Raw genomic sequence first — 22995 nt, forward strand, 5'->3', positions numbered from 1 at the left:
AATAGCAACAACTGCTTGTATACTATCTGGACGATAAAGAAAGCTTAGACAAGATTATCTAGCTGTTGAAAGAGTCTTCTATAGTCCCTACTGTCATAATTAGAGAGTACAGCACAATTAGATAAGTGTATATATGTTCGGAGTTTGATAGCAGATTATTTTTTGCGTCAATTTCAATGCAAAATTCATTAGATTACATGTAGATCAAAGAGGCCAAACTCCAAATCTGCACAGCGTCTTAGCTATAGAACGTACTTCACATAGTACACCATCACCTGATAGAGCGTGTTGGGTAATAATTGTCTGATACCAAGAGAGTTATATAACCAAGGTACTGCTATCTCATTGGCTAGAATTTACCCATAGTTCGGGAACGAAGGAAATCTTTTTTCTGTTACATTATCAATTGACCAATCAAAAATGAGCAAAATAAGATTACTATACATAAGGTACTTATATACAGTATTGATCACATTAGTAAGACAGCAAAAGAGAGGAAAAAGGTCGTGCATAAATACAATACAATACAATACAATACATATAGAATGGAGAAAAGAAAAGAAAATGAAAAGAGTGGGAAAGTAAAACTTTTGATTTATCACTGTTACACTACATTTCCTACTTAAATAAAAGGTACCAGAATATCAACTTCAACCTAGATAACACAGAACTTATAATAGACAATATGATTACCAGAAGATTAGCAGCTGTACAGTTTACTAAAAGATATTTATCCCATGAGTTGAAAGAAAGCAATAAGAGGTTTATCCAAACCATACCATCGAGTACAGGATCAAGCTCAAACTCATTTTACAATTTCCAACATGAACAAGGTAGAGAACCTAAGTTGATTGATAGGAATTCTGGATCGAAATGGGCAAAACACTCATTGGGTTTCCCCTCACAACCAATAAGCCCTTCACCACAACAAGAGGCCAAGGGAGAGTCTCAATCATCAAAGGCAGGACCAGTAAGGAGGCTGAGGACGTCAAGGTTTAAAACAACAAATAACCTTTCTTCAGTACAACCATCGACTTTAAGGGCCTCAAACACAACAACGCCGCAAGCTACTGCATCACTTGAAGCATCGCCGTCACAGGTTATTGAAATAACATCAGACCCAGCTGTTCAAGCGGCTTCATCCTCAATACAAAACAAGACACCTAAACCATTAACGACTGAAACGATACCAAAGACAAACACAGCCCCTACACCAAAAAAGAAACGTACGTTGCGTCCACGTAAAGCTTTGATAACGCTATCGCCTAACGCAGTATCGCATTTACAAGCATTATTGGATCAACCAGAACCTAAATTGATTAGAATTGGAGTCAGGAATAGAGGATGCAGTGGGTTAACTTATAATTTGGAATATGTTGACAAGCCAGGTAAATTTGACGAAACTGTTGAACAAGATGGTGTCAAGGTACTTATAGATTCAAAAGCCCTTTTCTCAATTGTTGGTTCAGAGATGGATTGGTTAGATGATAAATTGAGTTCAAGGTTTATCTTTAAAAATCCAAACTCAAAAGGTACTTGTGGATGTGGAGAATCATTTATGGTATAGAGTTTATACAAATGACGAAATACACTTTTAACGAAATTACTTTAAAACTCCTTTATGTACAAAAACTATTTAATCTTTCTACATTCGAAATATGTAGCATTGATATCGTTGGGCAAGGAACAGAAATATTCATGTTTTTGCATAATCTTGAACAACTCAATCGAGTTTATCTTCAACTTGAGACACGTTTTACCGCCATCTCTATTTGCAGTACATATAATACTCTCTTTGATATCCTTCTCTCCATCTATAACAAACATATTGGTTGGTGGATAATTGTGAATGAAGTCGCCAACAGTTGAATCAGCATCTTTAAAAGTCTTTGCATCGTATGCATTTTTGAGTTTAATCTGATGAGATTCTGAATCTGAGCTCAACTGGTTCAATGTAGTTTCAATATCAGAAGAGTCATTAATTAATTGTCTTGCATTCGATGTTGATGGCGGCTGAGGCAATTGCTGATGGGACCGTTGTTCCAAGTTTGGTGCACCCAATGGTGGAGCTGGTGGAGGAACTTCTGTTTTTTGAGAGCCAAATGATAACCAACCCATTATGTTTACTTACTTGTATTGATATAAAGTGTTTGGGCAAAAGGATTGCTATGGAGAGTTGCGGGTCCCCGGTGAAAATAAAATTAGATTTCCTATGACACTCTATATACAGGAATTACAAGCATAATCCCAAGCTCTCGTTCAATCTCATCACTGTCATCATGTATTGCTTGTAAGTTATGTATGGAAGTATCTCATTGACATTCTTCTTTTTTTTCCCCCTTGGGTTATCCTGCTCTTGATTCAATCGATCTAGCCATTGGAACTTGTAGTCATATTTGATTTGCCAAGGACAATCATAATCCATCCGAAGTAACGTGCTGATAACTCGTGACTCAATACTGTCAATACTCGCCCTCTTCTCATCTTCAACAGTAGCTATAGGCTCTTCCGAGTGTGGATTTTCAGCCGCCACGGCGTGGTTAAATACAAATGTCAATGTAGCGAAAAGCCTTTGCTCAAGCTCATCCTCTGAAAGCGGTGGAAGACCAAGGAAAACCTTTCGTTTAAGGTTGTAGTCTATATTCTTGAAATTCCTCTTGACTAATGCAACGTAGTCCTCACTGGTTATGTCTGGTATGAGATACGGATTATCGTCAACTTTGAACAAGCTTGGGGTGCATTCAAATTTTCGAAGTTTGTAGAACCTTTTGTATACTGCAAGTAGTTTTGATTTGAAATTGGGTAGCTGTTTAATGTGTCTGATTGAAGATTCAATGTTGATTATAGGGACATTGAATATTATTCCTCTTTGATTTTGTCGTAAAGTGTACTTGAGACTCATTTACGGTGGTGAGTTATCAATCATCAATAATTAATCAACTTTTTTTTTTTTCTTCCCACTTTTCACTCTTTTGGTTGCAAATCATACTTACGATCATGTCAATAACAGTCAGAGAGAACAACGTATATTATCAACTAGAGTTCAATTACAATACAAGCACCAACGATATAGCTATTCCTGCTCCCACAATGTTTTTAGATTTCAAGATTTACATCAATTCACATGTTTTGACAGTCGGAGACAACGACGAGTTAGTGAGATCTATATCTGACAAATTCAAATCATTTTGGAACAGATGTCATTACGATACGTCTTTCAATATATCTGATGCTTCACCTTTTTCCTTTTCCCTTGTTTGTAAAGACACTGTGTTTGAACCAACCTCATTGCCCAAAATTAATTCCATTGAGATTTGTCTTTCGGTATTGTCGCTAGAGGAGATTGATTTGCAGGGTCTCTTGATCGCATTCAACTACTTAATGACTTCGTGGTTCTTAAACGAGGAGCTGAAATACCCTGCAGTGTTTTCATCTTCAGGCCGCCAGTTCATCAAACACAACCTCTTTTGGTACAAAAAGATGTACTACGAAGTGATGGAGACACAGTTGGTTAAAGCTGAAAAAGTGGTATGCAACTATATCAATGTAGTCAAAGAGAATTACACTACTTTGAAGTTGATGAATCATGTTGGAGCCGTGAATGATTCCAGAAGAGGCCGCGGCAGAAAATGTCTCATCAAGCGAACCCCTTTGAATTTGGTGGACCACAGCTAGTCCAAGTTTTGTTTCTGTGTGCGATCCCCCACTCCTTGTTCCCCAATACAACGGAGTCAGTTTTTCCGAATGTGTGGAGGATCAAAAAAACGCCACAAATATTGCGCGAGGGGGTCAAATTCTCCGGCGCCATTTAAAAAGGGAACTGAAATTTAGAAAAAAAAAAAGAAGAAAAAAAACTGTATCTTTCATCTAACCCTTAGCCCATAACAATGTCCTCGCAACTTAAACTTGCCGTTGTCGGTACTGGTATCTTTGCTACTGACACGCACTTGCCAACATTTCAAAAATTACCAAACTTGAAACCTGCAGCTGCATACAACAGAACCAAGTCAAAAGCAGAAACATTTGCTTCCAAAGCTGGCATTCCTGAAAATAAAGTTTACAACACATTGGAAGATGCATTTAAAGATCCAGAAGTTGACTTTGTTGATGCGTTATTGCCAGTTCAATTCAACGTAGATGCCGTCAAATTAGCCATTGAAAACAAAAAGCCAATTTGCTTTGAGAAACCAATAGCAGCAAACTTGAAACAAGCTAAGGAGATTGTGCAATTGAGTGAGGAAACTGATTTACCAATTTTGGTGTTGGAAAACTGGGCATATTTAAAAGCCATTAAAGTTTTGAAAGAAGAAGTCATTCCACAATTGGGTGAAATTGTTGCCTTCACTTACAATGCCACTGGTCCTTGGAATGATAACAACAAGTACTTGGCCACCGGCTGGAGACAAAAGCCTGAACACATTGGAGGATTTTTGAGCGATGGTGGTGTACACCAGTTGGCTTTGTTGACAGAAGTATTGGACGATGTCAAGTCCGTCAGTGGGTTAACTAAACAATTGAGAGAAGAAAGTGGCACCGATGATGTATTATTTTCAACATTCAATTTGAAATCTGGTGTAATTGGTACATTCACTTATGGATCAGCTTTTGGCGCCACTGACAAGTCTACCAGTTTCACCATTTTTGGTAAAAATGGATCAGCCGTTTACGATTGGTCTCCATCCTTGAGTAAACCAAAGATTACATATCAAACCGGAACCAGCGGCCAAAACAAGAGTGGAAAGAAAACAATTGAAATTGATGAAGTAAACACTTTTGAACAAGAATTCGAAAACTTTGCTGAAGCAATTGAGAAAAAGAATAAAAAATTGATCAAGGTCCCACCAACTAAAGCTTTCCATCATTTGGCTATAGTCGCTGCTGCTCTAGAGTCATCAAGTAAAGGAGGATCTAATGTCAATGTAGAATTACCTTAGAGTAGCCTATCTATAGCCTATATCATAGTTCATCAACTAAACGCGCTGATGTAGTTGTTACACTTGAAACGAAATCCTCTAGAATCTCAGTCAAAGACTCTTCTGACGCGTCACCTAATGTAGCAGATAGCACCACAGCAGTCGTTGAAGCAATCACACTTAGGGTGTCCACTTCACTCTCTGTAGTCTTGACTCGAGATCCAGTTCCCAATATCCAATTGAAGATGTTAAAAACCTTATACAATGACCAAAACAAAATTATCAAAGGTCTTCTCAACACTCTTCGATACAATACCCAACAACAACACAAGATAAAGAACCCCATACTAAGGTAAATTCGTTGACGATCCAGCTTATCTTGTTTTTCGATAAACTTGATAATCCCCTTTGACTTGTTCAAGAGATCACCAAATTGAATAAAACTTTCATTCAACTTTGCCAAGTCTTTTGTTTGTTGGTCTATAGCATCTATATTTAGTTCAGATTGTAGGATTGTGGTTGATAACATGTCTCGAGATTTTTGCAATGACGATGTGATTTTAGTATTTTGCTGATTGATTTGTTGGGCAATTGATGCTTCGGCTGTCTTTTGTGAAGATCTGTTTGAAAATAGCTGATCTCTTGCTGATTGCAAAGACCCTCCATTCAGTTCAGTGTCTGTATTGTTTGGCTCTGGAAGTAAGTTGAAATGTACCAAACGATACTGTTGAATTTTAGCTTGCTGTTCTTCATTGAGATAAAGTTGCACTTTTCTAAACTTTTGCTTGAGTGACTTGTATTTTAAATCGTATATGCGATATGTGGAGTCATCTTTGGATATCGACTCCATGATACGTAGATAGTCTTTAAACTCAACCAAGTTTTGATTGATGTGTGCACGAATTATAGCTGCGGAGTTGTCATCATCTTGCACATCCAATGTTTGCAAAAGATTATCAAAATTGGAGTAAATGGCCTTTTGAAGATGATCTAACCTTGAATGTATTTCCATTCCGGGTATATTCCACTGGTTGATTGCTGATGATGACGTAGCGATCTCTCTGTTTTTGATCGCAAAAGAAATATCCTCGAATTTTTGATTTTTTCTTTTAACAGTCATTGAAAAATAAAGCCATCATCAAACTTGAGCATTGCATCTTAATGACAAAACATAAAGGAACCAAAAAGCCCGTTGATCCTTCAAAGCTAACTCCTCAATACATCGAAGAACAAAGACGAATAAGAAATGAAAGAAAAGAACGTGAAAGGCTAGCGAAGGAAGCCAGAGGTGAATTTGATTCACCAGAGCCAATTGAGAAATTCATCAAACGACCAATTTTACAAGTACAGCCCGCAGACGATGGTAAATTTAGCATCAAGATTATGTCGTATAATATACTAGCCCAATGTCTAATTCGTCGTGATTTATACCCAACTAATGGTAAAATACTCAAGTGGTCTGTGCGTTCCAAAATCCTACTCGAGGAATTACATTGGTATGACCCCGATGTGCTTTGTTTACAAGAATGTGATAAAATACAATACCTCCATTTTTGGCAGCAAGAGTTGCGAAAAGTGGGGTACGATTCCAAGTTTTATCGATACAATACCAAGAATCATGGCTTGGTGATTGCTTTTAAACTGGATTGGTTTACTTGTAAACACCAATCGTACATCAAATATGACCAGGAGTTGGAGTATGATCCAGATGAACCAAGGCTACCTGATCCAAGAATTGTTACAAATAACGTGGGATTTATGTGTTTTTTGGAATTCAAACCATCTTTAGTTCAGCAGTATCCATATTTGGCAGAAAGAGGTGGTATGATAATCGGTACTACCCATGCGTTTTGGCACCCGTTTGGCACCTATGAACGGACAAGACAAATGTACATACTCTTGCATAAAATGAAGGAGTTCCAAAGAGTAATGTCAGTCGTTAATGGAAACAAGAAACCATTTTATTCATTTTTCACTGGTGATTTAAATTGCGAGCCATTTGATGCTCCATACCTTTCAATGACTGCAAAGCCAATTAAGTATGAGGGACAGGCAAGGAACGTATTGGCATGCTCGTTGAGCTACACTTTCTCCAAGGAGAGGGCTTTGGATAGTGAACTGGAAGAGGATGATCTTAATGGAATCGACGAGTCCAGCTCAAGTGATGAGGATAAATCAGGAGTCGACGAGTCCAGCTCAAGTGATGAGGATAAATCCGGAGTCGAATCACAAGAGTCTGAAGTGAGTGAATCCACTAGGCTAAACAATCCTCTGGATCCGGAACCAGAAGAGTTTTCAATCACAGAAGAGCAAGACAAATTGATTAAACAGCTTGAGAATGCCCACAATGGTATTCCACTCCGCGCAATATCAATGTATTCTGCTGGATATGCAGCCGTGCACCCAGAAAATGCTACAGAGTTTCGCAATGAGCCAAGTTTTTCCAATTGGGTTGAAAAGTGGAATGGAATGCTCGACTATATTTTATTAATTGTGCCTTGGTCCAAAGATGAAGATTACACGAGCAAACTAGATACACATGAATCCCTTGAAAAATATAACATTAAACTAACAAAATTACTAAAATTACCCACTGCCAACGATATGGGCCCCAAACCCAACGGACAACCCCGATTATACCAATATCCTTCCGATCATTTGTGCATTATGGCCGAGATACAACTCTTGTAAAAAAGGATCACCATCACCTATTCAACATTGTGTCAACCAAGTCTTCCAAAGGCCCATAATCTTTTCTTGTAATTAGTTTGAATTCATCGGCAAACAATACAAAATGTTTTAAACTTGTGTTTAAATGACTTTGTAATCCTAATTCCGTAACTTCATGAAAATGGTGACAGTAAATATGAGCGTAGATTCTAAATAATCTTTTGAAAATCGTTTTCACCAATGTTGGGAACTGGTGAGGGAAAGGAGCACCAATTTTTGATGGAAAGATGTTATCATTATCGAAAAAATTTTGTACCCAGTTCATTAAATTTTCAATATACTCACAAGCAGGTAAAGACACCGGTTTCTTTGGGGATGATGGGAGACTTGACCCATCATTTGATGTAGTTTGGTTGGATTCCTGCCACAAGTATTCATATTCATCTGTTGCAATCATACGAGGACAAGTCAAAGGTGAACAGAATTCGGTTATCGCACCATACAACATGTTGATTTGGTTGTAAAAGTCAACGACATGAATAGCTAACCATTCATTTAAATCCTCATCGCGTGGTAGCTTAACTGCCTGAATTAACGCATTATCGGACCCCAAAGTTTGCTCAGCATAATTTCGAATATCTTTATGTGATGATACAGCCTGACCACCTGCGGGTACCGTTGATTCTTTACTTGTTCTATATGAATTGAGTGGGTATTGTTGTTGAGTCTGGTTGGCTAACTGCGGCAGATCGTAAGGAAAAGCTGAGTTGCTGACTGGTTGTGGACTTGAGATTGGAGACGATTGTTTTAGCTTGAATCCTCTTGTTGAACGCAACGAGTGTGTATTGAAGTTTTGAAATAATGCCATGCTTTTGCGATGTCTGTGGAAAGGAGTCACTATAGGGGTCTGTAGATTGAGTAGCTAACTTTTCCCAGAAAAGATGTGAAAGGATATGTTGCAGATCAAGATTATGATTCCTGTTTTTTTTAATTGTCTATTTTATATTTTTTGTTTAATGTTTTGATTTTTGCCGTTTTAGTCAATTTCTTGATTTCTTTAATTTGTAGACTACTATAAATGGAAATCAACGGAGAGACTGCGACTGTTCTCTTGTACATTGCATTTGACCCAATTGTGCATTGAGCAAAAAAAAGAAAAACAAAAAATAGGATCACATTATTAAAAAGCAATCTCTCTCTATTCAAGTGCTTGCTATCTTTATTGTATTCGGGTGATTAACCATGGAAGTTAATCCTGTTAGCTTAAAGAGAAAGTCTGTCTCTTGTGACAGCGAAGAGGAATATGAACCAACAAGCGGCCCTTCTTTGTTACAAGACACGAAGCTAGACGAAGGTGACCACTCTAATACTCTGCAGACACACCAACAGGAAGATCATGGTAGTGTCCTGGAGGGCAACGTTGCAACTGATGGTAATTTGGGTGGATCGGAAAGGGCCGATGAAGAAACGGATTTGAATGAGCCAAATACGGAGCTCAAAGACAGTAACCAAGAAGCGGAGTCGTTTATTCCAGAGGAACTAGCAAACCATGACGACGGAGCTGATAAGAGCGAGCTAAAACTGCAAGCTCAAGAAAGTAATGATGATACTTATGAGCCTGATTTACCAACCTCTGGTGCTGAAAATTCAGAGAATGAGCCGGTAAAAGATTTTGAAAAGTCAGACACTGACACATACAAACCAGAAGCACAAGTAAATGATGAGGAAGATGACTATGACCCGGAAGCAGACCAAAAGCCAGTGGCTCTACCACCATCTTTGCCTAGTAGACCACCAACTGGATTGCCCCCTAAACCCACGCAAACTGCCAAGTCGCTGCCTTCCACAGCTCCTATAAGCGCACAAGGGGAGTTGGCCGAGGCTTTACGTAATGCTTATAATGCATACATGCATAGTGAATTCGCCAATGATAGAGAGTTCCAACAGTTACCACAAGAGGAGCAGGTGGATAAAATACAGAGCCTTTTGAATGAACAAGGAATTGACTTGGGTGAGATAAATTATAATCAAGTATACTCGTACAACAAACCTCACAAACATTTGAAAGATCCAATTCCATTGGTTCCAGTGAGCGAATTTTGCCGTCGACCCAACATTACATTGCCACTGTCATCAGAAGAGGAGAAAGAATACGAAGAATTTATTGAAAGAGAAAACTACTACATGACTCTACAAAACTGGGATGAATTTCCTGATAAGCTGAGGTTATTTGTGGGAAACTTGCCTGCCAATACGATATCAAAACAAGACTTGTACCGGATCTTCAGCCAGTATGGAGAGGTTATTCAAATAGCTATAAAAGCAGGATATGGGTTTGTGCAATTTAGAACCGCTGAAGCCTGTTTGGCTTGTGTTCAAGGAGAGACCGATGTACCTTTACATAACAAAGTGTTGAGATTGGATGCTTCTAAGCCTCAAAAATCTAGAAGGCCAGGAAATCCTGAAGCCAATAACCCAAATTTGAGCTCACGTGGAAGAGAACGTTCCGCCGAGGAAGAGCCTGCACCAAAGAGGAGAAGAGGAAACATTGACTGTATTGTTTACATTACAGGAAAGTCATCAGTATATTTTATCAGACAAGTGAAGAAAGCGTTTGCTAAATGCCAAGTTCTGATTGACACTGAAGATGTGACTCAAAAGAACATCACTGAAGTTCTTAGTGAGGCCGCATATTCAGGATTTTTAGGTGCTTGTGTTGTGAAAGAGCATAAAGTCGATGTTCAAACTTATGAAGAACAACCAGATGGGGGAATAAAATTCGATGAATATGCAGATATTGACCCTGATGAAGCTGCTGAAGTTATGTCGAAGGCTAAGCTAACCAAGTATGGAGGCAATCCACCTCCTTATTATCCTCAGGAATCCAGCTATCACGATAATCCAAACGAGAGAGGAAACAGACAACGCGACCGTGATAGAAATAGCGGAAACTTTGGTCGGAACAACAGACGTGGTAGAGGAAGACACGGGTATCAGGGAAATATGAACCATGAAAGCTATGGCCGTCACAAGAACAACAATTTCGCACAACAACCATGGTCTAATCCTAATCAGTTCCCCCAATTACCACTTCAACAACAACAACCATACGGTCAAGTACCACAAACACAATTTTCTCCATTTAACCAAGCACAGCCTCCCCAAGGGCAGTTTTCTTCCCCATATGGGTCTCAACAGCCTGCTTATAACCAATTCCCATCTCCACAACAACCTGCCATGAATCTAAACCAACCAAATCTAACCCAAGCGTTGCAATCGCTTGACGCAAATCAGGTACAGAGTATGATTGATCTCTTGCAACGGCAACAATCACCCCAGATGGGTGCGCAACCGCAATCATATCCTATGCAAAATCGATATCCAGCTGTTTCAGCCCCGGCACCAGTAACCGCGCCAACTCCGCCACAAGCACCAGCAGCATATGGACAGCCGCCTCCTTTAAACTATGGCGATGGAGGTCGTAGAAGAGAACCAAATTATAGAGGAGCCAGAAACCGTCCTTATGGAAATGTCCCGCAACCGCATCAGAACCCTCCGCCAAGGTTTAACTCAGGTAATCCAAATTCTGGGCCTAGCGCTTTACTATCTCAACTACAATCTGGTAATTTTAATCAACTGGGAAATCCACAACAATCAGACCCAAACAGTGCGCTCATGGATACATTACAAAGATTAGCGAGAAGATAAACTGAATATCTCTTTGTAATATGATAAGCTGAGTAAGAAAACATGAACTTTAATTATTTTAATTTTACGTGAGCTCAGAATTGTAAACCCTTATATTGTTTTCAACTACATCTAGTCAACTACATCATTTGTATCCTGATGTTCCTGCTGGTCCTGCTCATTAAACTCCTTCTTCAACTCCTCAAACTCCTTTTCATCTTCCAAATACCCATTGATTCCAATAACTCCACATTCATTGAAAATTTCCAAAATCTTTTCTGCATCTTCAACCTTCAACTTGGCAAATTCCTTATTCACTTCATCTAAGCTCTGGGTTTTAATAGCCTTTTGGAATTCTGATGGCAACTTGGTACTAAAAATTTCATACTCCTTTGTTCCCTCTTCAGGAATATTGACCGACAATGTAGTATTTTCATCAAGAGCTCTTAACTGAATTAATGCTTCCTCATCGTTATCTGCTTTGTTTGCTTGCTCTTGTTCAATCACTTTACATCTCTGTATGATGTGGTTGACTGTGTTGGTGAATTCTTCATTAAAGAATTGTTTTACTTTCTCTTCATTTTGAAACTTTGTAAATAGCAACTTGATGGCCCTAATTGTATCATCTCGTGATGTACTATTACCTCTAATTTGTGCAACATATTGTAAAATCAACGACTGATGAACAACTCGTCTGGTTCCTTCAGTATCACCACTCAATTGAGTATCGAATGCATGCATCATTAAAGCATCCTTTTGACTCTCTGTACATATCTTTGTGTGCTTGATCAAGTAATCAGCAGATGCTGACAAATCTTTAGGGTCCATGGAACCAAACTTGTCCGTTTCAGGCATAAGCTCAAGGGCATCCAACAATGCCTTTTCATTTTCTTCACCATCTGTTTGTGCCACAACAGGATCTTTAACTGTTTCTTTTGGAACACTGGCAGGCTTTGAAGATTTCACATTGGTGGCTTCTTTGCTTTCACTTTTGGTATCAGCCACTTTTCCCTTTTGCGTATCCTTTGGCTGCTCGACCTCTTCCTCCTCCTCAGGCTTGTCTTTATTCATAAAAGACCGATCAAACCCGGTATGGAGGTCATCACTGACAATGAATTGCGCCTTTTCATTCAACAAATCATCCAACTTGATAGTTTGTTTACTCAAGACGTCGTCAATCTTAGCTCTATGTTCCTTCAAATAGTCAACCAATTTCTCTCCACTAGTTTTAGCATCGGCATGATCATCCTTTATTTGAATGAACAAATCCTCAATCATTTCATTATAGGCAGGCGTATTTTCAATCTCTTCTTTGTCAAAGTGCAAGTCTTGTAGCCCTTTCCTTAAAGTATCACGTTTCGATGCAATCAACTTGTCATAATCAAACTTTTCAGTTGAATCAAATTTCTCATTCAACGTAGACATAACCGTCTCATCATTTAACAACTGCTCTGGACTCAATGTTTCAAGTAGATAGTCAACTCTTTCGTTCAATTTCGCGTACATTGTCAACTGGACAAGAATTGATTTGATCTCAATGTTTCGTTGCATCCTCTTTTCATGAATATCCCTTTGCTTCCATCTGATAAACGACTTCTTATCCACATTTGGATGGACTTCAACATCCGAATCATCAGAGATTTCTATTTTATCCCATTTGGAGTAATCAATTGGCATCTTGTGTGATTTGTGTATGGAGAGAATGTTTATTTTCAAAGGTGTGGATTTACCTCTCCTTTATATTTTCTAGAGTGTTCGATTTTGCAATGTCGCAAATATAAATCCTACGTCACAGTATTTTGCACGACACATATTTCATTATACTGTACTTCTACTTATGCTGTACCATTTGGTCTTAAACCAGTAAAGAAAGCCAATCCATAACCAGTAGTTTCAAAAGTTATTGTTGTACCCTTTGGGAAATAAAATACATCTCCAGGAGAAACAGAAACTTTGTGACCAGTCACATCAGTCAATGTATATTCTCCTTCCACCTCCAAAATAATCTTCATTTCATCATAATCATACTTGTAAACCAATGGCTCTCCCTTTTCTTGTCTATAAAAACCAGCAGATATTTGCTTATCCTTTGGAGCATCAGATGTGAAAATATCACCCAAAAAAGAATTGTTACCTGGGGATGGAATTTGAGGTGGTTTAGCTTGTTGTGCTTCAGCGGCTGGTTTATATTGCATAGGCATCTTGAAGGGTGTGCAAATGGGTTATAAGAATGTGGAAAAAAAAAGTGATTTCAATTTTTTACCATGGCGCTGGCTGGCAGGAGCTATTTATAACGTGGTCAAAGAATTCGTGTGGTAGGTAGATACACCCGAAAGTTTTGTCCCGATTGGGTTTAATGATCCCGTTGCAAAATGCGCGGGAAATTTTAGTCATATCGAGATCTGAAATGCGTATGCGATAAGAGAAGACCTGGAGCTGGACTGCATTTGCGGAGATATACAAAGTCTCTGCTTGTTATACATGTATGCGTTTCTTTAAACCACAGAGAATAGAAATTGCACCACTACAATCTGTCGCAAAATGTAAATGTTGCCTAAAAAAGTATTCTATTCATCCTCAACCAATGGTAAACATGCATCAATACACACGTCAACATTACCCTTGTGTAAAAATATAATATCCTTTAAAATATTGGTGTCCAATGTAGGGAAAACATCCTTAAGAATATCGTATGCCGCTTTCATCTGCTCTGAGTCAATTTCGTCTTCTGTGGGAGCTTCTGGCTGATATTGTGTGTTACCACGGCTTTCATTGACAGGTGCAAGGGGCACGGCACGCAGTGATTTCCTAGGAGGCAATGCGGGAGGAGGTGGAGAGTTGACCGGGGACAACTCATCAGTTCCTCTGTTTGAGTTGTCGTGCCCATTTGTGTTTTGTGGCAGTGGCGACAAAAATTGAGAAATCGATTTTGTCAACAACTCAGCACTTGAGAATAACACATTGGAAGGAGACAAGTTACTTCCAGATTGTGTTGGCTCACCATTTTCTAAAGATCCAGCGCGAACATGGTATGGTTGAGGTTGTGATAGTTTGCGTTTTGGAGTTGGCGGCCTATACTCGTCATCGTCACGTTGCTCTCGCAATTCCTTTTGCTTCAATTCTAATTTTTGAAGCTTCTCCATCTCTTCTTTCTCTTGCTTCTCTTTGAGCCTTATTTGAGCCTCCCAGGCTTCCATATGTGCATTGTACTCTTCGCCGGTGATTGTTAAATCATCTTTAGTCATGTTTTGTATAAAGCTAATTGCCCCTTCTATTGAAGAAAGGTAGTAGCTAGTTTCTCCATGTAAAAGCCATTCTTTGCTTCGAAAGCTTTGAATATAATGAATGTTACTTATCAAATGATCTGTCTTTGCCTTGATGATTACCAAAATCAATAACGGAATAAACGAATCAGCATTGGTTTCTTTATGACTAATCTTTAAGTAACTAAAGATGATTTTACAGGAATTCAAAATGCAAATAATTTTATCTCTTGGGGCACGGTAGTTGTTGATTTTATTCAACTCTGTAGTTGCAAAATCCAAAAAGTCTTGTCCATCCTTAAAACTCACCGAACTCAAGTGTGCCATGTCAATGTCAAAATGCCAGCCATTTATCCAACTGTACTTTTCCAATTGCGTGGAAAACTTTTTATCCTGAATCAAGTCTTCAGTGTATGGTCCTGGTATGTTTATTGGAGATGCGGTTTTCAAAACTTCAGGTGGGAAACACAAGTCATAAAGTCGGTTCATTAAAAGCTTTTCCAAACCTTCACGTGAGTTCTCCAAGTCTATACTATCCATTGATGCAAATGGTTCATAAAGCTTAAACTTTTCATGTATAAAACTTTTGAAATCCTCAATGATGGAAATCCTCTGCTCTGCAGAGAAGGTGTTCACTTGTTTTATGTAGGAACCAAGAAATGATCTCAAATATCTCACAATTGGATCGGCTGACTTCTTCCTTATTTGTAACAAGAATATTTGAAAGTCAAATGCTTTGTGAGACTCTTGATGCTGCTCTGTCGGGTTTACTTTGTATTTTATATTAAGATGGGTCTTTCCGATGGGGCTATCAGGCTGAGATGTCTCTAGGTCCTTAGTATCAATCTTGATATCATCTATTCCCTTATATTCACTTTCGTTTCCAGTGATGTCACCTAGAGGTGTTTTTGATGGTGAAGTGGCAGCCGAAGGGGCCTGTGACGTTGAAGATGTATACAGTGCAGCTTCGTGGATTGTTTTATCCTTATCAGCGTTTCCCTCTTCGAAATGCGTCGATTGGCTGTCTCGAGAGTCAACATCAGAGTGAAGTTGAACATTATGCTGCTCTGCAGTGGCCGTTGAAACTTCCAAAGTATGCTCCCCTGGTGAGATCTCTGTACTTAATTCACTGCTGTTCTGGTCAGCATGCGTTTTTTCTTTCTCATCAGGTTGCCTTGACTCATCAACAATTGTGGTGATTGACTCTGGATTATCACCGCTACTTGACAGCACAGCTTTCTCTGGTGTATGATCTTCTCCTTCATGAATCTCGGTACCTGCTGTGGCCGACAGTGATGAGTCATCGGGAGGAATGTATGGCTGTATGGTCATCAATAAATGTGCAGTATTATTTATCTTCTCCACTGTGAGCTTAGGCTTTTCCCTCTCGCTACTCGATAAAGACCCTTTTGTAGTATCACCATCGTCCAGTTCCATCTTTTCAAGTTTATTCTCGGTAGTGTCTGCTTTCTCGTCAATTGTGCGGTTTTCCGAAGCAGCTTCCTCTGTATCCAAGCTAATCAAATCATCTGAATGTTTTGATGTATTTGTAACACCCAGATGAGGAGTCCGTTCACCCTTGATGTCAAATTTGTCAAACAATCCAATCAAGTCCGTTTTCGAATTACCCTTTGTCTGAACATCATTTGTCTGAACATCATTTGTCTTGTTATCAATTGTAACTACAGCCGGTGCTGTTAGAGTAGGACTAAATCCCAATTTCGAGCTTGATGGAGAACCTTTATATGGTAAATGTTCAACCTTGTGGGTTTCCAGGTCGCTATTTGAGGTTGTGGGTAGCGATGGCAAAGGTTTTGCGAATGGAAGTTTGTGTTGGCTTGAAGATCCCTCTGTCAGTGCCAGAACTCCTGAAAGTTCATTTCTTCCGTCAGACGAGGATGAAGATTGCACCGTTGTTGATTCAGTGGAATTACCTTTGGATGATGAAGGAGTTGCTTTTGAAAACGTGGTGTTTGTGTTACTAGTTGAAGTTGTGGGTGTAGATTTCGAAACATTGAAAGCAAGGTTATTGAATGACATGTTGCATGGGTGGTCGCTAGGATGCGTTAGCTTTAGGTATGATTAGAAACAATAGACGATGAATGATAAAAGGGGATATAGTTTTGTTTTAGTTAGATTTCCCTTTCTTTTGTTTTAAGCGATGAAAAGAAAAAAAGTTACAAAATTTGATCTTCATTTTTTTATTCCTTCTCTCTCTCTCTTTTCCCTATTGTTTGCCTTGATTCGGCTTTTAAGTAAACTATAAAAACAACAATAAGTACAATAGAACCATTTCCAAAACACCAGTAAAACTTTAGACACCCTCTAGAACGTCTTTAACAGCAGAAGACATTTTCAGTAGAAAATTGTTTTACAATTATAATGTTACATAATATATATAAAAAAATGTCATCAGCAAAAAAATCAGCCGAGTCGGCCTCCAACTCAAGTGGTGTGGACACTCTGTGCTATTTCCTTGTCTTTTGAATGTCTTTTAAAGTTGAATGTGACCACGGTTCCCTGTACAGACACCAAGGGTTCTTGACTGTTGTTGATTGGTGTACTGGCAATCGTTCTCAACACATAACTAGGAAGTTTGATCAAGACTTGTGAATGTGATGATGGATCAAATTGCACCAATGATGAAGATACAGTGTGGTTATTATGGTGTAACTGTCTTTCTTGAAGTTTGTTAGGTTGCAATTTGAATGATATTTTCAATGACGATTTCGGTTTCGCAACTTCTTCTTTATGAATCTTTTTACTGGTAGGACGATTCAGCGACTTCCGTGAAATCAATTGAATTTTAAATCTTCCCTCTCTTCTTAAAACCACTTGGCCATCTCCCATATTTTTTGCTACAACCTTTTTCTTAAACTCCGATAACGGCAAACTTGGCACGGGTAGTTTCACAATGAGCGTATCACGTTCCTCATAAAGGATTTCCGACATTAAAAACAAATTACGCTTTACGTAATTGCTCAATAACGATGAATGCAAAAATGTCCAAAATACATGTTTCAAGCATTCAATATTGGAGTAATCTCGTCTCAACAATTCAATGGCACCCTTCAATGTAGCTCTTGCACGCAAGTCATGTTTTGCCTTCATGTCTGAATTTGTTCCCTCATCAATGATAATCATACTTGGCTGCGCCAGACCTGGTTGATGATTAACGTCTACAGACTTGCCAACGAGTGCAAAACTACCTTGAAGTGCAGTCATTGTTATCGATTCAAGTAATATGGCAACTAACTTTCTGGTGTATAAGGGTCGATGAAAGTTCAACAAGCACACTTTGAGGAAATACTCAACAATCGGTATTGAGGAGAAACCGCTGAGCAATAAAAGTCCTTTGAACGCTTCAGCTCGTAAATCCATTGGAAATTTATCCACAGTGGCCATTAACATCTCCTCTAGCGAGAGAGGGATTGCTCCACACAAAGCCATTTGCACTCGTGACTTGAAGCACGTTGTTTGTAGTATTCTTTGGTAAGACGGCCTCCATTCATCAAGCTTTTGTAACCTAGTAATCTCAATGTCAACTTTATGAGCAAAATCATTGTTGTTTTCTTCAACAGCATCCTTGCGCCATCCACTGATGGCACTAGTTGCCAATGCTTGGATAAGTTCAGACAAGTACAACGTGTCTTGGTAATCATTCATGGCATTATCATTAAACTTTACCAAGTTGAATAAAAGCTCTTGTACATCTTTGGAAACTCTGCCTTCGTCATCTGTAACCTTGCACAAGATTCCTGGTATTGCTCTTTGAATTAAAAATGACTTGAAATCACTGAAATCATTTGATTTTGGTATCAAACTGTCTGGGAAACAGTACAAGTATTTATAAGCTCTGATGAGATACTTCATTCCAATAAAACCATTGGCTGCATTTGAGCAAGATGCGAGGGCTTGTGCTGCTGCGATTCTTATACGGTAAAAGTACCTTTCATCCAACAATGTTCGTACTAATGCTGTACAATAAATAACTGACGGTTTTTCAATATTACCAAAATAACGCAAGGCGTCAACTTGTGCCTCTACATCCCTATCATACACAAGCTGAGACCCAAACATAAAGTCCGGCTGCAATACTTCAATCTTGGCAATCCATTCAAAGTCAATGTCACCACGAATCCATTCAAAAGGTTCAGCACTTAAAGATTCCTCATCCCTACTTTCCCAATTTTGTAATTCCCATAACCTCTTGTCTTTCTCACTAGTGAGAATATCACCAAATTGATTGAAATTGATCCCGGGATCCACTCCTTCATCCTTCTTTTTAATTTTACGAACCTTTTTTGATAACAGTATGTCGATAGTTGTTTTCATTTCTTTGATATGAATAATATGCTCATAAGGGGTACCATCGGACTCATGCACTCTTATATTCATTGGACCAGTAAAGACATTTTGCCTCTGCGACAAAGGCTCCTTATTGATAAAACATATAGAATCATCAATGAATGTCTCTGCATCTAACTGAACCGTTTTGTTTTCATGATGCTGTACTTGTCTTATTGTCAATTCAATCATTCCTTTCTTCTTGTTAAATCGTTGAGTAATTTTAAAGCTAGGGGCACCAGAGCCAAATACCCATTGTTTAAAAAATGCATCCAATTTGTTTCTGTTCACCTTTTCACAAACGTATTGAAAATGACCAGTGCTCAAGGTTCCATTCGGTAAATCACCCGATAGAGCTTGCAAAAAGAGCTTGGGAATAACTCTTGATAATCCAAATGATTTATCTGTCTTTATCATTCGGTTGTTCAATATGAAAAGAACAACAGGAGCCTTCATTTTGATAAATTCCAAGTCTGAATCAGACACAGGAAGTTTCAAAAATGGATGTGCAATAGGTCTCTTATCAACATCCTGCTCCACTATAGTCTGTACAAGCTCCTTCAATTTGAAACGAAACTCATTGGTTCCCATTAGCTTCTGAATGTAGGAAATTGCCATGAATCCCGCTATACCCTGAGTGCACCAAATATCGTCAAACGAGTGAGGAGCTATATTGATTCCCGACCATTGTGCGGCCATACTAGTTAACAATATATCCGTTGAGGAAAACATGGGTTCAATCAAGTCCGGAGGATAGAGCAATGAAGTTGACAAAATAGATAAACCGGCAAATCCACTACTCTTGACAGGTGAAAACTTGATAAATGCAATCACATATGAACTAAATGGGTAGGACCCAAACTCGCTCAGATAATAACTCAATGCTTTGCTTGCAATAAGACATGTGTTTCTGGCTAGCTCAATGTCTGAAGGTAAAGCATATATGGTAACCAGAGTGCCTGAACTATCTTTTTCAGTGTAGTCATAATCGTACTCCATACTGTTGAAGTCACCACCTTCAGTGTTTTGAGATTCATCGTTTAAAACGATACTTTCAAAAAATCCTAATGCCCAACCAATGTGATGAGCTGAGACTGGATTGAAAATCGACCATGAAACAACTTTTTTAGACAAGTCAATCGGATGCGGAGCTTCTTTAACATTATTTGTATCAGACGAGCACACAATCAAATCAGGATTTTTATCGTCATCCTCCCCAACCTCATTCGCAAGTCCGTCTTCATCGGTTGTGATTGCATTTTGGGCTTGCTTTTGATATGCTATGGCTTCTTTTGATCCTATTATTCTAGGGTTTCCAATGTCCTTGAGTGTTCGAGGAACGCTAACCTCTAGCGACCACGTACACCGGCTATTGAAATTATCAAGACATGGGACCCAGGAAGAAGTTGAAACGTTATATTCTGAATTGGTTGTGTACGCATGCCATAGATTCTTTTCTATATCGTCATTTGTGATGAAATTTACACCATTTTTTGGATTTTTCAACTCGTAAACAATTTTGATTTGGATCGGTTTGTATACTTCAGTTATAGTGTGCTTGGACTTTAAATGGGTAGGTGTCATGGTGTTTGGGTGACTTCCAAGAGGAGTGGTGATAGAGTTTATATCCGTCGGTTCAAACTTTATGTTTTCCGGTAGTAGTATTTTGAGTTCTTGCGTCCCCTGTCCTGAAATATCAAGTCCTTCCTCGTTTTCAGATGTGTACCGTTCGCCATATATATAATTTAATTTCCTTTTAATGAAATGATGCTGATGAATGTCAAACTTGTCGGAGTAAAGGTCAAGTACATTCACTTCATTATTTTCAATGGCCTTAGTCATAATAGCTGAATCATTTACATACAACAAGTCGTCATATACGTAGTTTGTACTTGGCAGTCCATTAATGTAAACTTCTTTGACCCGCAATTCTCGACAATCCAATTTGATAACTTTTAGATTTGTTGACAACGGTATGACACTTATTTCTGTAACTCCTTCAATTGAATTCGATGATAGATCCACATCAATGCTCACTTTCTGATGGCCAACTTTGAAAAGTTGTTGCTTTGCAAAATGAAATGGACTGGATGTTCGTCCACTCAATTTAGGCCTTGGGGTGTACAGCAGTAGCCCATCCATATATCTGGGAGTTGACATGCTCGATCCAAGCTCGTTAGGAATTGCTGAGGGCATACTGCACCTGCTATATATTTGTTGCAAAGGAGCAAAGGTGAAATTTATTTCAAAATCTGGTGCTTTAAGTATTTGGATGTACTAATGTTGTGAGTCTCTCTCTCTCTTCTTCACTTCAATTTTCATTTTTTTTCGTTTGGTGTCGCACCCCAAAAGTCGTGTGCAAGTTAACAACACCAGTTTGCAGAGTGAATTGTCTATTACAAGGTTAGCTCTATAAGAATTAAAAGTCTATTATATAATTGGCTCTACATAATCATACTTGTTCGCTTTCAAAGCCCATTCAATTTGGATGTCACTATCCGGGATACGCAATGTGGGGAAGGCGACAATTTTTCCCTTATGAAAAATAACTGGCAATGCATCCATTCTTTTACTAGGGGAAGTAGTCTCTTTAATCTTGTTACTGACAAGAGGAAAGTGTACCTTATGTAAGTAAGGTGCTATTATGACTGAAGTTGGATTACCACCGCACGACTGGAGCCTCAACCAAAATCTTTTATCAAAAAGGTGCCATTGACTCCAATCAGCTCGAAGTGATACCTCCAAAGAGCTACTCCTCAATTCCGTTCGAGTTAAAGGCGCCCGCGATATGTCAATCTCTATCTCTGGGGAGTTAACGTTATACGTCACAGTGAATATCAAATTCATTATGCAAATTTTGGCCTCTCCTGATTTGGATGTATTAGAAAGTAGTTCTAACTTGGGTAAGAGCGACCTCTCGAGCTTTGCATATGCCCAATGATAATGGTTCAAGGTTGAGTACGGGTATAATCTCTGGTAAAGAAATCTACTTGTAACAATTTTGTTGCATCCATTCAAGCACTCCTTGGGAAGTGTTATTCTTAACGATCCAAATGCTGGTGATTCTGAAAATTTGCCCTCTTGCAATAGTTTTCGGTAAAGCTGGTACGCTTTTGATTCAAAGTCTTGTGCAAATTTAGCACACTGTTGTTGCGATTTGATTAGTTCGCTCTTCGTGATCGATTGGTATTGAGGATTTGGAACAACACCCATTTTATGTTCTTCTGTCAGCTGACCATCCATCATTTGTGGTAGCACAACTCCAAATAGATTTCTCAAGTAGTTTCGTCGCGTTAGTTTCGTATCATTATTGGTTGGATCAATGACATATGGTATATTTTTCAAATTGCAAGTAGATAATATTTCACTCTTTTCAAATTCCAAAAGCGGCCGTAATAGCCTGACCGGAGCCATCTTCGCTTGCTCAACTGGATTAAGGTCCGAGTTGAATGGAATATTGGATATTTTTCTTGTACAAGCAAGACCAAATATTGATGAGTTTCCTTGTAGACGTTGAACAAAAGTTTCAACTTGATCATCACAATGATGTCCCAAAACCACAACTGAAATACCGAGCATATTACAAATTGAGTTAATAGCCTCATACCTTTTTGTCCTTGCTACCTCTTCGAAATTGGCTATCGTCTTTGGATCAACATCGTAATGCAACTTCCTAATAACGTGCTTAACATTCCATTGCTTCATTATTGGAGAGATTTGCTCAGCTTCACTTGTAGAATTTGCTCTATAATTGTGATCTATTGTAATAGCATGCAATTCTAAGTCCTTGTGGCCCATGTCTGCCTTATATTTTTGTAGTAGCCAAGCAAGTAGCATAGAATCAGGACCACCCGATAACCCAATGGCAATCTTTTGTGGTATTGCTTTGGAGCGGAAACATTGTTCAAATACCAGTCTGAAAGCTTGGACTGATATACTTTTCATCTAATTGTTATAGTAATGACATACGTAGTGAGTATATCTTAATCTTCAAACCAAAGCCCTACTCGAATAGAGTCATATAATGCGCAGACCCTTTTAAACTATGCAAAGACGAGTGGAACGAAAGAAAAAAAAAAAATTTCACGACTCATAGGAAAATTTTCAGATTAGTC

At 38.7% G+C, this 22995-nt stretch overlaps 13 protein-coding genes across 13 annotated transcripts; 5 read left to right on the forward strand and 8 right to left on the reverse strand. All coding sequences in view use genetic code 12, as the record gives it.

Moving 5' to 3' along the window:
* Positions 1–685: 685 nt before the first annotated feature.
* ISA1 (Fe-binding Fe/S cluster assembly protein) lies at positions 686–1567 on the forward strand (the record flags this gene model as incomplete). Its single annotated transcript, XM_067690491.1, has 1 exon — positions 686–1567. The coding sequence occupies one exon, from the start codon at positions 686–688 to the stop codon at positions 1565–1567; it is 882 nt and encodes a 293-aa protein (XP_067548951.1).
* A 65-nt stretch (positions 1568–1632) lies between these two features.
* Positions 1633–2118, reverse strand: I9W82_001716 (uncharacterized protein; the record flags this gene model as incomplete). The annotated part of the gene is made up of 1 exon (XM_067690492.1): positions 1633–2118. The coding sequence occupies one exon, from the start codon at positions 2116–2118 to the stop codon at positions 1633–1635; it is 486 nt and encodes a 161-aa protein (XP_067548952.1).
* A 115-nt stretch (positions 2119–2233) lies between these two features.
* Positions 2234–2902, reverse strand: I9W82_001717 (uncharacterized protein; the record flags this gene model as incomplete). The annotated part of the gene is made up of 1 exon (XM_067690493.1): positions 2234–2902. The coding sequence occupies one exon, from the start codon at positions 2900–2902 to the stop codon at positions 2234–2236; it is 669 nt and encodes a 222-aa protein (XP_067548953.1).
* A 95-nt stretch (positions 2903–2997) lies between these two features.
* On the forward strand, positions 2998–3675 carry I9W82_001718 (uncharacterized protein; the record flags this gene model as incomplete). Its single annotated transcript, XM_067690494.1, has 1 exon — positions 2998–3675. One exon carries the CDS (start codon positions 2998–3000, stop codon positions 3673–3675), a length of 678 nt encoding a protein of 225 aa, XP_067548954.1.
* A 212-nt stretch (positions 3676–3887) lies between these two features.
* I9W82_001719 (uncharacterized protein) lies at positions 3888–4934 on the forward strand (the record flags this gene model as incomplete). The annotated part of the gene is made up of 1 exon (XM_067690495.1): positions 3888–4934. One exon carries the CDS (start codon positions 3888–3890, stop codon positions 4932–4934), a length of 1047 nt encoding a protein of 348 aa, XP_067548955.1.
* Positions 4935–4956: 22 nt separating this feature from the next.
* SEC20 (Sec20p) lies at positions 4957–5925 on the reverse strand (the record flags this gene model as incomplete). Its single annotated transcript, XM_067690497.1, has 1 exon — positions 4957–5925. The coding sequence occupies one exon, from the start codon at positions 5923–5925 to the stop codon at positions 4957–4959; it is 969 nt and encodes a 322-aa protein (XP_067548956.1).
* A 149-nt stretch (positions 5926–6074) lies between these two features.
* Positions 6075–7604, forward strand: I9W82_001721 (RNA exonuclease; the record flags this gene model as incomplete). The annotated part of the gene is made up of 1 exon (XM_067690498.1): positions 6075–7604. One exon carries the CDS (start codon positions 6075–6077, stop codon positions 7602–7604), a length of 1530 nt encoding a protein of 509 aa, XP_067548957.1.
* Positions 7605–7617: 13 nt separating this feature from the next.
* MOB1 (Mob1p) lies at positions 7618–8451 on the reverse strand (the record flags this gene model as incomplete). The annotated part of the gene is made up of 1 exon (XM_067690499.1): positions 7618–8451. The coding sequence occupies one exon, from the start codon at positions 8449–8451 to the stop codon at positions 7618–7620; it is 834 nt and encodes a 277-aa protein (XP_067548958.1).
* A 374-nt stretch (positions 8452–8825) lies between these two features.
* On the forward strand, positions 8826–11291 carry NAB3 (Nab3p; the record flags this gene model as incomplete). The annotated part of the gene is made up of 1 exon (XM_067690500.1): positions 8826–11291. The coding sequence occupies one exon, from the start codon at positions 8826–8828 to the stop codon at positions 11289–11291; it is 2466 nt and encodes an 821-aa protein (XP_067548959.1).
* A 111-nt stretch (positions 11292–11402) lies between these two features.
* Positions 11403–12947, reverse strand: CDC37 (Cdc37p; the record flags this gene model as incomplete). The annotated part of the gene is made up of 1 exon (XM_067690501.1): positions 11403–12947. The coding sequence occupies one exon, from the start codon at positions 12945–12947 to the stop codon at positions 11403–11405; it is 1545 nt and encodes a 514-aa protein (XP_067548960.1).
* Positions 12948–13105: 158 nt separating this feature from the next.
* On the reverse strand, positions 13106–13471 carry I9W82_001725 (uncharacterized protein; the record flags this gene model as incomplete). The annotated part of the gene is made up of 1 exon (XM_067690502.1): positions 13106–13471. The coding sequence occupies one exon, from the start codon at positions 13469–13471 to the stop codon at positions 13106–13108; it is 366 nt and encodes a 121-aa protein (XP_067548961.1).
* Positions 13472–13837: 366 nt separating this feature from the next.
* I9W82_001726 (guanine nucleotide exchange factor) lies at positions 13838–16573 on the reverse strand (the record flags this gene model as incomplete). The annotated part of the gene is made up of 1 exon (XM_067690503.1): positions 13838–16573. One exon carries the CDS (start codon positions 16571–16573, stop codon positions 13838–13840), a length of 2736 nt encoding a protein of 911 aa, XP_067548962.1.
* Positions 16574–16978: 405 nt separating this feature from the next.
* On the reverse strand, positions 16979–22825 carry I9W82_001727 (taf2; the record flags this gene model as incomplete). Its single annotated transcript, XM_067690504.1, has 2 exons — positions 16979–21026; positions 21339–22825. The coding sequence occupies 2 exons, from the start codon at positions 22823–22825 to the stop codon at positions 16979–16981; spliced, it is 5535 nt and encodes a 1844-aa protein (XP_067548963.1).
* Between the last annotated feature and the right edge of the window lie 170 nt (positions 22826–22995).

Source organism: Candida metapsilosis, assembly GCF_017655625.1.
Source record: "Candida metapsilosis strain BP57 chromosome Unknown scaffold2, whole genome shotgun sequence".
In the NCBI taxonomy this organism is placed as follows: domain Eukaryota; kingdom Fungi; phylum Ascomycota; class Pichiomycetes; order Serinales; family Debaryomycetaceae; genus Lodderomyces; species Lodderomyces metapsilosis.